The sequence below is a fragment of the Pelophylax lessonae genome (genome assembly GCF_965119305.1).
Source record: "Pelophylax lessonae genome assembly, chromosome: 3".
In the NCBI taxonomy this organism is placed as follows: Eukaryota; Metazoa; Chordata; class Amphibia; order Anura; family Ranidae; genus Pelophylax; species Pelophylax lessonae.
Window position 1 is genome coordinate 299,624,116 of NC_138770.1, and position 13,764 is coordinate 299,637,879.

General features: G+C 43.4%; 1 protein-coding gene across 1 annotated transcript in view; it reads right to left on the bottom strand.

The window, feature by feature from the left end:
- Positions 1-12,488: 12,488 nt before the first annotated feature.
- The window catches only part of CLDN16 (claudin 16), a 73,469-nt gene continuing 72,193 nt past the window's right edge, over positions 12,489-13,764 (bottom strand). The window contains exon 5 of the mRNA XM_082252051.1: positions 12,489-13,011. Coding sequence (XP_082108177.1) covers positions 12,878-13,011 — 134 coding nt within the window. The 3' untranslated portion in view covers positions 12,489-12,877. The remainder of the gene's footprint in view (positions 13,012-13,764) is intronic.

Below are 13,764 nucleotides of genomic sequence, written 5' to 3' on the forward strand. Positions count from 1 at the left end.
CAGTGTGAAGAATGATGCCGGCACTAGAGGAAGCAGAGCCGATGCTTCCTGTATAGCGCCGTCTCCTGTTACAGACTGAGTGATACCAAATGTACTCCGCCTGTGACAGAAGCGATACATGAAGCATCGGCTGTGCTCTCTACCGCAGCTACATGCTTCCTCTAGCACCGGCTCCTGTCACACTGATGCCCAGGAATGGTGGGTCAGGAACCAGCCAGCAATACCCATCAACAGTACCCACCAGCAGTACCAGCCAGCAGTACCCACCAACAGTACCAGCCAGCATTACCCACCAGTAGTACCAGCCAGCAGTACCAACCAGGAGTACCAGCCAGGAGAACCCCCCATCATTACCAGCCAGCAGTACCCACTAGCAGTACCCATCAGCAGTACCAGCCAGCAGAACCCACTAGCAGTACCAGCCAGAAGTACCCACCAGCAGTAGCAGCTAGCAGTACTGGCCAACAGCCCCAGCAGTACTAACCAGCACCAGCCAGCAGTACTCACCAGCAGTACCAGCCAGCAGAACCCACTAGCAGTACCAGCCAGCACTACCAACCAGCCGTACCAGCCAGCAGTACCCAATAGCAGTACCAGCCAGCAGTACCCATCAGGACAAGCCAGCAGTACTCACCAGTAGTACCAGCCAGCAGAACCCACCAGCAGTACCAGCCAGAAGTACCCACCAGCAGTGCTAGCCAACAGTACAAGCCAGCAGTATCCACCAGCACCAGCCAGCAGTAACCACCAGCAGTACCAGCCAACAGAACCCACCAGCAGTACCAGACAGCGGTACCTACCAGCAGTACCGGCCAGCAGTATCAGCCAGCACTTCCAGCCAGCAGTACCCACCAGCAACAGCCAGCAGTACCCACCAGCAGTAGCAGCCAGCAGAACCCACCAGCAGTACCTGCCAGCATTACCCACCAGCAGCAAAATGGCAGATGGCACTGCCAAAGCATAAGTTTACTTTAGACCCCTTTCACACATGTACGACTGCAAGTCGTACCCCATGATTTTCAATGAGTCTGTTCATATCTGTGCGACTTCAAGTCGCAGAGACTTCAAAGTAGTCCCTGCACTACTTTGGTCTGACTTTGATGCGACTTGAGGTTCATAAACCTCAAGATTACAAAGGCATTGCTTCAAGTCCAGTCAAAGTTACATCAAAATCGTGGCAAAATAGCGTGTGGAAAAAAAGAAAATTGCAGCAAAGTTGGGTGACTTTCAGGTCACACAAGCGTGAAAGGGGCCTTAATATCACCAAGATATAGCAGTGATGTTTTAAGGTCACTATGGGCCTTTTTTCTTCTTCTCACTGCTGCCTCAGGAAGAGGCCCCTAGCAGCCTCAAAATATTACTGCTTTCTGTTGATGACATTAAAATGACCTGTCTGCTTATCTAAACATGCTGTGCTGGTGTTATCATCACTTGGACTAGTACCATTGCACCAGGGGAATTCTGCAGAGGTTTAAAGCCTTTGTTTGTCCCTCCTCAGAGTGGCCCCAGGACTCTCTTCCCCACTTGATGTGATATATCCTAAGTCTCTTAAAAACATTGTGAGTCATTAGAGGATACAGATCTTTCAGCAGATGCAGCAGGAGAAAGTCGTAAGTGATGGGGGAAATGTGGAAAGTAAGCAAACGAGGAGCAGTATAGGCCTTTTGCGGCCAACTTGTCTCATTGAGGTGCTGCTCCCACTGAGCTTTGTGTTAGATTCATCTGTTTTTTCATGCATGTTGTACCCAAATGGCTGGTATTTTTACCATAGCTGACATGCTGCAGGCTGGGGTGCCATCAGCAGCTCATCTTTGAAGCCCACTTTGCAGTAAACTGCAGCTGCTAAAACATCAGTGCCTCTTACTGCTCCCTGTCTGATGTTCCCGGACTGCCACGTGGCTAAACTTTTTCTCTCATGCTCATAGTTCATGGAGCTATCCTCCTCATCGTCCTTCTGCAACAATTCAGCAGTTGTGTGATGAAAATCATCCTATGTGCAGCCCTCTGAAAGTAATTTCACTTTGTAACTAAGGAGGTGATTGTCCTGAAATCAGGACACAGACCTGATAACCACCTATCAAATAGGATTGCCTTAGTAGCCAAGGGTTTTTGCCTGGTAAGAAGGTTGGTAGGTAAGTAGGGATTATTACCAAATAGTGATGGGTGAACATCTGCCGGGACGGTTCATTTTAAAGGCAGGCAAACATGAAAAACCTCCAGGTCATATTTGCAGCCACAAAATACTTACTAGCTGTGCACACATAGTCCCACAGCATGGACACTGACATACCAGAAGTATTGCTATTGGAAAAGTTGCCAAAAAAATATTATTTTTTTTTCAGCAAAACAAAAATATATATTTTTTCTAAATCAGCCAGAACTGGCAGTAGCCGGTAAATACATGTAAAATACATATAGGGTCCATTCACATGTCTGTAAAATGGGTCCGCATCCGTTCCACAATTTAGCGGAACGTTTACAGACCCATTGATTTTCAATTCCAGTCTGAAAAATTAGGCATTCACAGGATAAAAAAGTAAGTGTCGGCCAGTACAGGCCCCAAAAGTTAGCCCACAGGCGGTCACCTGACAGCAAAGAACTTTGTATTCTGTGGCTGGAGGTACATTAGGCATACACAGGATACAGAAGTAAGTGTCGGCCAGTACAGGCCCCAAAAATTAGCCAACAGGTGTTCACTTGACAGCAAAGAACTTTGTATTCTGTGGCTGGAGGTACATTAGGCATTCACAGGATACAGAAGTAAGTGTCGACCAGTACAGGCCCCAAAAATTAGCCAACAAGCGTTCAACTGACAGCAAAGAACTTTGTATTCTGTGGCTGGAGGTTGCTGTGTGGAGCAGGGACAGACTGTATAGTGACACAAATCGCAAGCTAATAGGTCCACAAAACTGTTTTGTCAGTGTAGGGAGAGGTTGCTGTGTGGAGCAGGGACAGACTGTAGCAATTAGGCATTCAACGAACATAAAAGGCCTTTTATGCCGCTGTATTTACCTAAGACAGGGACTATGAATCGATTATTTTAATATTATTCTTGCGCGTGGGAAGATGTTATTGATATACAGTGGTGATCGAAAGTTTGGGCACCCCAGGTAAAAATTTGTATTAATGTGCATAAAGAAGCAAAGGAAAGATGGAAAAATCTCCAAAAGGCATCAAATTACAGATTCGACTTTCTTATAATATGACACTTTCAAAATTACAGAAAACAAAAAAATGGAGTCTGCAAAAGTTTGGGCACCCTGCAGAATTTATAGCATGCACTGCCCCCTTTGCAAGGCTGAGACCTGCCAGTGTCATGGATTGTTCTCAATCATCATCTGGGAAGACCAGGTGATGTCAATCTCAAAGGTTTTAAATGCCCAGACTCATCTGACCTTGCCCCAACAATCAGCACCATGGGATCTTCTAAGCAGTTGTCTAGAAAACTGAAACTGAAAATAGTTGACGCTCACAAAGCTGGAGAAGGCTATATGAAGATAGCAAAGCGTTTTCAGATGTCAACATCCTCTGTTCGGAATGTAATTAGGAAATGGCAGTCATCAGGAACAGTGGAAGTTAAAGCAAAATCTGGAAGACCAAGAAAAATATCAGACAGAACAGCTCGCAGGATTGTGAGAAAAACAATTCAAAACCCATGTTTGACTGCACGATCCCTCCAGAAAGATCTGGCAGACACTGGAGTTGTGGTACACTATTCCACTATAAAGAGATACTTGTACAAATATGGTCTTCATGGAAGAGTCATCAGAAGAAAACCTCTTCTACGTCCTAACCACAAAAATCAGCGTTTGAACTTTGCAAATGAACATATAGACAACCCTGATGCATTTTGGAAACAAGTTCTGTGAACCGATGAGGTTAAAATTGAAATTTTTGGCTGGAATGAGCAAAGGTACGTTTGGAGAAGAAGGGGCACAGAATTTAATGAAAAGAACCTCTGTCCAACTGTTAAGCATGGGGGTGGATAAATCATGCTTTGGGGTTATATTGCAGCCAATGGCACAGGGAACATCTCACGAGTAGAAGGAAAAATGGATTCAATAAAATTTTAGCAAATTTTGGGTGGTAACTTCATGCCATCTGTGAAACAGCTGAAGTTAAAGAGAGGATGGCTTCTACAAATGGATAATGATCCTAAACACACCTCAAAATCCACGGGGGATTACATCAAGAGGCGTAAACTGAAGGTTTTGCCATGGCCTTCACAATCTCCTGACCTCTACATAATTGAAAATCTATGGATAGACCTTAAAAGAGTGACAGACAGCCCAGAAATCTCAAAGAACTGGAAAACTTTTGTAAGGAAGAATGGGCAAAGATACCTTAAACAAGAATTGAAAGACTCTTGGCTGGCTACAAAAAGCATTTACAAGCTGTAATACTTGCCAAAGGGGGGCAGCACAAGATATTAACTCTGCAGGGTGCCCAAACTTTTGCAGACACCATTTTTTTCTTTTCTGTTATTTTGAAAGTGTAAATGATGGAAATAAAATCTTTCTTTTGTTGACATATTATCTAATCTGTAATTTGATGCCTTTTGGAAATTTTTCCATCTTTCCTTGGCTTCTTTATGTACATAATTACAAATTTTTACCTGGGGTGCCCAAACTTTCGATCACCGCTGTATATTCTTATCCCTGATACTGCTCGTATAATGACTGGTACCTCAGACAGCTTCTCAGAAAGAATCGTAGGCCATCATAGTGTAGTATTGTTAGGTTTTATTTATAAAAAAAATCGTAGCAACTTACAGTTAAAACTGCCCCGATCTGCTCGTTCTGTTTGCCGTGGGGTTTGTTTGAATGTCCAGTAGCGTGACTTGCGGTGTATGCTTCCTAGTGCGCCCTACGCGTTAAGTCACGCTACCACGTGACTTCTTCAGGGGATCCCCTATGATGGCCTAAAATTCATTCTGAGAATACAGTAAAACTGCGAGGCAGATGTAACGAGAGTGTGATACAAGAGAGCCTGTTAATACCCCACAATATCCCAGTGGTCTGGAAAATGTACCCAGAGTCCCGCAAAGTAATGGAAAGATAACCATAAAGAGATAGGAGTGGAGCCACCACACTGGCAATAAAAAACAAGGCGTATTATATGCAGCAGTAAGGTGAGAGGTTTGCACACCTAGAAGTGATTGACACTGAAGATCACCAGCACTTACACATTATAGAGGTGGAAGAGTTGTATTAAAGGATTTGGATCTAAGATTGAGACATTTACACCCTTTGCTCTGACACTGAAGCACCTTGTTAATTGGACTTGTCTTAAATAAGAAAAACATATGTGATAGAATTTACTCTGTAAAAAATCAGCACTGTTTATTTATTAGCACTAAGCACTTTAAGTAATCATAAGCACTGGTGTTTTGGTAAGATTGATATTGATATATAGCATCATAATATATGCACTTTATATGTATAGAAGATTGCACAGCACCACTACTTTAAACAACATATGCACCTTATACTTATATATACATTTTTTACTGAACTGAAGGCACCGAACACTTTTTGTGGAAAAATTGAGTTTCTATTTCCGTTTGATTTTATCTGATTTATGCATATTTTGATGGTCTAAACATTGCATAGAGAAGCACGGAAGATTTGGTGTTTATTAACTATTTACTTATTATTAATTTATTTTTTCACTATTTTTTTCACATATTTATTACTATATCTAAGGACCTATTTCCATACTCTATAAAAACTATTCTTGAAGCGCAGTATTCCCCCCATTTGAAAGGGATCATGAATTGTTATGGGTGGTGGTGGATATTTGTGGCATTGTCTACTGGTCACATGTGTTGAATTCCTCCGAGATCATGCCTCATTAATTTTTAGAAATGTGAGGTAGTCAACACTGTCGTGAGCTAGGCGAGTGAGCTTATCGGTCACGACCCCCCCTGCTGCGCTGAATGTCCTTTCGGACAGGACACTGGACGAGGGGCAAGCCAACAGTTTCATTGCAAATTGTGCAAGCTCTGGCCAGAGGTCAAGCCTGCCCACCCAGTAGTCCAGGGGTTCATCACTTCTCAGAGAGTCCGCATCGGCCGTTAACCCGATGTAGTCGGACACCCGTCGGTCTATGCGTTCCCTGATGCTGGAGCCTTTGTAGTCAATGCCTAAGTCGCGGTAAGCCCAACACTCACCTAGGGATGATCCGTTGGACGGATGGAAAATAGGGTTTCCATCCATCCAGATTTGAGGGATCAGATCGGATGTCAGCACCAGCGGACATGTCTCCGTTGACATCCGATGCCCCATAGACATGCATGGGGGGACCGTTCAGATCCGCCAAAAAAACTGACAGGCGGATCTGAATGGTCCGTCTGTGTGAAACGGGCCTAAGAAGGCACCTGGACTCCCATCACCGAGCCCAGTGGGAGCAAAGCCGTCAGAACCCACAAAGCCACACTCCAGGCTCTCACCGTCCAGCCTCTTCTCCTTCTCCTCTCTCCTCACATTTATTCTCCACTCCACCTTCCATCATGCTGTCCTCACATTTTTCTAGAAAACGGCAGGCTTCCGTGGCCCGAATGTTCGAGCATAAAAAAATGATGACGCCAGTTAACCCTCTTGCCCAACGGTTGACCGCTGGCTTGTCGGAACTGATAGCCCGCCAACTACTGCCATATAAACTGGTGGACTCTGAGGCCTTTCGAAAATTTGTGCCCATTTGAACACCACTATGGAAGGTCCCAGGAAGGAAATATTTCTCTCAGAAGAGCATCCCAGAGCTATATGGCCATGTTCAGCGGCAAGTGAATGTATCTCTGGCACACAGTGTCGGTGCCAAGATTCATCTGACCACAGACACATGGTCTAGCAAACACGGGCAGGGAAGGTATATAACTTTTACTGCCCACTGGGTGAACCTTCTGACGGCGGTCAAGCATGTAACCCGTGGCACCCGTGTAGATTTTGTTTTACCGCCACGGATTGCATGCAGGCCTGCCTCTTCTTCTCCTCCTACTCCATCCTCCCTCTCCTCCTCGGCTGACTCCCCCTTTTCTGCTGCTACCGTCTCTTCCGCTGCACGGCCCAAGATCCCCAGAACCTATTTGACATGCCAGGTGAGACGTTGCTATGCTGTGCGGCGTCTGTTGTGCCTGGAAGCCAAGAGCCACACTGGTCCTGCACTCCTTTCAGCTTTGCGTTCACAGGCAGATCAGCGGCTAACACCGCTCAATTTGACAATTGGTAAAGGGGTGTGCGACAACGGTACCAATCTGCTGAGCACACTGAAACAGGGCAAAATTACACACGTGCCATGCATGGCACACGTCCTGAACTTGGTCGTGCAGGGATTCGTTGTCAAATACCCTGGGGTCCAGGACATCTTGCGGCAGGCCAGGAAAATCTCGGGCCATTTCAGAAGATCTTACACAACCATGGCTCGCCTTGCTGACATTCAGTGGCGACACAGCATGCCCGTCAGACGTCTTATTTGGTGACTGCCCAACGCGATGGAACTCATATATACAGTACTGCTTGATAGGCTGCTCCAGCAGAAATGTGCAGTTAATGACTACCTGTACGAACTCTGCGGCAGGACAGGTTCTGGGGAGCTTGTTTTTTTTTCACTGCGCCAGTGTCTTCTCATGCGCGACGCATGCAGACTTCTGTGGCCATTTGATGAGATCAACAAACTGGTCAGTCGCAGCCAGGGCGCCATCAGTGACATCCTACCTTATGCCTTCTTTCTGGAGCGTGCATTGCGTCGTGTCATTGATCAAGCCATCGAGGAGCAGGAGCAGGAAGATGAGGAAGTCGCAATGCTGGATGAATATAGAAAGCATATTATAGTGGATTTGTATTGTGCAGCATTGTGACTGGCGAGCGGTTCTGCAGCGATACTACAACTACAAAGAGTGATAAATGCAATAAGAAAAAAGTATTATAACTGGTGTGATAGACCAGTGGCCCCCCAAAATGACAGATTGAAGCGGGGTGTTATATAACAATATACTTTCATAATACTGTATTTGGGTACTGCAGAAATTTTGCTTCATCGACGTCACCTTCCCCACCACTAACATTAGAGATCTCGGAGTAGGCAGCAGCAGCGGGGATTAACCTCCTTGGGCTGATCTGGGTACTGTCGTCAGACTGCTGAGTGGTGGCTGTTGCTACCTCCTCCTGATCCAATGCCAAGAATGGCTGTGCATCGTAAATGTCTTGTGATAGATTGGAAAATAATTCCTGTGACTCAAGCGGAGGGTATATGGTGGTGGTGTCTTTGGGGGTGCACACAGCAGAGAATGAAGAGGGGGCAGATAGAGAGGATGAGGAGGGTGCAGAAGAGGAAGGCTGAGTGAGCCACTCAACCAAGTCTGGTGCGTCCTTTGATGTAATCAAACGCACCTTCTGCAACTTCCCACTTTGGCTCCGGCCTGGTGCTCCTGCCCTATCCCTACCACCCCTGCGGAAGGGCCTGCCTCTTTCTCTGCCTGTCATTTTTTAAATGACCCTGTGACAAAAGTCTCTAGAGAAGCGCAGTATATGTGGAAGAACATATATAACACCCTGCTTCAATCTGTCGTTTTGGGGGCCACTGGTCTATCACACCAGTTATAAAAAAAATTTCCCAGTAACTTTTGTCACTGTGTGTAGCAGAGTTAAAGCAGCGAAAGAGGCAACAGTTCTGCAGTACCCAAATACACTATTATGAAAGTATATTGTTATATAACACCCCGCTTCAATCTGTCATTTTGGGGGGCCACTGGTATATCACACCAGTTATAATACTTTTTTTCCCAGTAACGTTTGTCACTGTGTGTAGCAGAGGGAATGCAGCGAAAGAGGCAAAATGTCTGCAGTACCCAAATACGCTATTATGAAAGTATATTGTTATATAACACCCAGCTTCAAATCCACTGTGATATGCTTTCTATAAAAGAAAGTAAATTATAAGTGTATTACACCACTATATACTGCACACCAAACAATAGTACACCTATACCAGTCCTTAAAAAGGACTTTTGTGGACCTATTACCTAGCGATTTGTGTCAATAACATTCTGTCCCTGCTCCACACAGCAACCTCTCCCTACACTGACAAATGCACCTATACCAGTCCTTAAAAGGACTTTTTTGGACCTATTTGCTAGTGAGTTGTGTCACTAACAGTCTGACCCTGCTCCACTCAGCAAACCTCTCCCTACACTGACAAAAGACAGAATATAGGCCAAACAATAGTACACCTATACCAGTCCTTAAAAGGACTTTTGTGGACCTATTACCTAGCGATTTGTGTCACTAACAGTCTGTCCCTGCTCCACACAGCAAACCTCTCCCTACACTAACAAAAGGGCGAATGTAAAATGGCAGCCAGATCAGGTCTATTTATAAGGTAGGGGGTATGTCCATGTGCTGAAATGTCTCAATTGGCTGTCCTGTACCACCTGATGGATGTGCCATGGATCAAAGTTCTTCACAATGTAAACTAATTTGGCGGTTGCGAACATCGCCATATATTCGCATGTTCAGTGAATCGCGAACAAGCAAAGTTTGCCGCGACCCGACCGCCGAGCGAACCGCAAGGCCATCTCTATTACCAAAGTCATAGAAGTGAAGGAATTATTAATACAGAAAAATCACCTTCAGAGAGGTATGTAGTGAGGGTTCTTTAAGTAACAAAGGTATTAGCAGACACCCGGCGGTGGCTGCTTTCAAACATGACTTTTATTTTTAAATTTGGAATTAATGAAAGATTTACTATAAGTATATATATATATATATATATATATATATTATGCATCCTACAGTTCTTGCATGTCTGGTGGGTAGTTTTTCGTTTTTCTGCAATGTACAAACTGATGCCTTCGGCTACTTACCATGTTTTAGCTAACCAGTTCATATGCTGGTTTGCATTCATTTACATAAAATAGGAGTTACAATGTCCACTACTAAAAAATGTTTACATCTGTGCAGGCATTTATTCTGGTTGAGTTAATAAAGGAGTAGAAATGGTCATTTGGCAAAGTGAAGCTGTGTCTAAGTCAATCATCCAATCATCTGCAAGGCAAACCCTGTTATTTGGAACTTTGCACATGACTGGATAATTAAAGTGAACACAGCTGCACTACTAAATGTTGTTCTGAGGAGGGACGAGATTGGGTTTAACTTGGTCTCGCTTCAAATCCATGTTTAGATGAACTCAGAAGGAAGATGTCAGTGCTGGGCTAATGAGTTGTGTCCAAGACATTCCCTGCCCTACAGCTGTGGGTACACAAAGCCACTGAAATATTATGGCCATGTGGCAATGATGTCACAAGCATCCCTGCCCCTTTGAGTTTATGCAGCGACTAACCAAACTTAAGTCAAACCCAAGCTCCCTATTCCTTAGTAATTTAGACCCATTGGTTTACTGGATTAACCAATGTAAATGGTAAGAGTAATGAGAGATCACTTTTTCAAACCTACAAGTGTGTGTGTGTGTGTTTGAATGTATGCGTTTCTTGGTTATGCCTACCTGAGCTTTATGTGCTGCTTAAACTCTGCCTCTACTTTTTTTTTTTTAAACTACAGCAGTCAATGCATAGTGAAGAAAGAATTATTTCAGAGCACTATTTTTAGGCTAGGTTCACACTTGTGCCGGTGGTCTGCACACGCAACCTCCCGCAGCCAAAACATGCTGCTTTTATACTGATGCGTGGGCCTACACTTATTCCAAATAGAACCCTCACTCATCCAAATGAGCAGCACATTTGTGGGTGTGGGAAATCGCATGGTGCAAAGGCGTCATTCGACCTCCCTGCGGCTGCGTCATGAAAAGGTGTAGAGACCTTTTTCCTGCATTTTCCGCAGGTATAGCAGCACATTCAAGTGTGTGAAGCAGCTTTAGTAATAATTCTTGCATCGCCTTAATATGATTATGTTACATACGGGGGAGTTAATTAAATTTGACTGAGACAAATAATGCTTCAACTTTGTTAAAGCTTTGTCTCAACTGGAGCCCAGCCAATCAGTTTTTACATTTTCATTTTCTAATGAAACATAGAAGCTGATTGGTTGCTTTGGACAATGGCACCAGGTGAGAACGTGTCTCCACCCCTTTTCATTATTTCCCCTCAATATGTCTTATGTGTGCAGCAGATTACTGGATTAAAACTAAATAATATTGTGTTTACCAAATTATCAGTGGAAAAAAATAGAAAGATGACCACACAGACAAGGAAGTGCTATAATACTGACAGGCTTTATTATTATACTATCTGGGAGTAGCTGTGTACTACATGATTATTAACATAATAAATTATCTTTCAAAATAGAGCATATTTTGTTAATTTATTGTCATAATACCTTCTGCCTTCTTCAAAATATATATATAGGGCACATTGGTATTGAGTTACTAAAGGCAAATGGGCTATTCTCTTTGCAAGTTGCAATCTTCATGTGAATATTCCCCAGAGTTTAGTGAATGCATTGAAATTCGCTTTGCAAAGAATACCCAATCACGTGCAAGGAAAATAAAAAAAATGTGTTGCACACGATTGGATGATGGAAGTCAGCAGAGCTTCACCTCATCCGATAAGTGATACTAATCACACACTGTTTAATTTATATTGTCCATTCTATTTCTGTATGTGGATAGTAACACTGTAATTAAAAAAAAAAAAAAACATCTAAGTACCTTTTTCCTAATACATACACAGCTGTCACATGACCCAGATCTTTCCAAGCCTATGTGCTCGAAAACATATGCAGGAGGAGCTTCTAGTCCTCTGCTGCTGCTGGTTACATGTTAAAAAAAAGCCTTTGGAATACAGAATAAAAATAAATAAATAAATAATGTCAATAAACTGTTTTAAATTGGCATATAAATATATATTTAAAATTACATTTTTATTACTTTGTGGAAATAACATGGTGTGAGCGGATTTTTGTCAGTCCCAGGCTGTGTCATGCCTCTCCAGCCTGTGTCTTAGAATACGAGGGAAGTGAAGCCTTCATTAATCTACATGCAAGATTCTTCCCTCATTTTGTTTAGCTGGATAGTGGACATGGAGAAGGAGGGAGGGAGTGGGCTGCCCTTTACCACTGTGTATACTCTCACATGTGTGACCCTATAGTCACAGGGGCTGCACAGATGTGATAGGGAGGAAATGCTCAGCATAGAAACTCTCTGCAAACTGAGCATGTGCGGAGTTGCCACCATAGCTGCAAAATCCCTAGCTGAATTGGGGACCTGAATAGAAGGTGGAGATAGAGCGCAGCAGAATCAACCAGGTTCTTTTTGTAGAATACAGAAACCAGTGAGTATGAACAGCATGTAATACAGCATTTATTGATAGTTTTTTATGATGTTGGTTTAATGACACTTTAGCTCTGGGGAAAAGTCCCTTGCAGAGTGAAACTGAACCAGCAAAGTGAACAGTCTATTTGCCTTTAGTAAAACAAACCTATTCAGTTTCAAAATAACTATGTCAATATGATCCTCGCCAGAAGCCTCAGATGCATCTGACATATCCCTGGCTTGCCCAGGTTTAAGCGATATTTACATTTTGCTTAGACACCATAGCATCGGCAATTTTGCGTATGCATCAGCTCCAACCTTTGAGAATGATGACTATGTCCATGTCCTGGCAGTGCAGGGAGGGGGCATATGAATGTGTTTATTATTAAACTACAATGTTCTTTAATTGTATTCCACTTTCAAGTAAATGTTCTTTTCAACACAGTGCAATTATATTCCAAAATGAATCATAGATGTAAGTCAGGAGCAGACCATGGTCTTCTCTCATCAGTTTTCCAGATGCAGTAGACTGTCACCATATTGAAGTACGCTGGCCCACCTGAGTATTGTGATGCTTTTAAAAGACCAATACATGAGTAGCGAACTCGACTGTCATTTATACACGTGTACCCATAGCATACATCTTAGCAGTTTCTGTTGGTGGAGGAGAATAAAGCTTGCCCATTGAACTTTTTGCACGAAAATAATTCTTTCGAGAATAATATGATTGGTTTCTGTTGTATCTTCCTTCTGAAAGGAAAAAAAAAAGAACAATAAAAATAAAAATAACGGGAATTTGTTTACAGTCAAACAGTGAACATGTTCTTTGTCCATTCAAGAGAGACGAGTAACTGTTTAAAGTCAATGTCAAGCCAACAACCTTTTTTTCTAGTTCTGGATAGAGTAGTGAAGGGTTCGAACTCCCGTTGAGTTTCAACTGTGATCTGAGGCTCCAGTACTATCGCTTTCTGTCCTGCTATCAAAGGTTTCACCGAGCAGGAAGTAAGAGAATATCTACAACAGTGACACACACAGAAATGAAAGTCTGGCAGAGTATAGCCCTTCCTTACTCTACTAAAGAAATTCATTTTTATTTCTGTCTGTATTGCTGTTGGAGAGTTCCCCTCATTTTGTGTCTAGTATGTTGTCAGTAGGGCAGCAAGTGAGGGTTCATCTATAAGGCCTTGTCTAGACTTGAGATTGGGGAGCTGAGCTGAATAGACACTTTAAGCTTGACGTTACGAAGGGCCTATCGCCAAAAGATGAGGACTTCTCGATACTCCCATGTGACAGCGTTGAGTGCTTAACCACTTAAAGTGGCTGTAAACCTCAGAAAAAAAAAACCCGAAATACAAAGGCATAATGAGCTAGCATGCATTGAATACTAGCTCATTATGAAATACTTACCTTAGAACGAAGCCCCCACAGTGCCGCCCGCTCACTGGTGACACAGCCGACATGTTCAGCCCTCTTCCTTCTGGGTTTACATCCTCCGGCCATCTG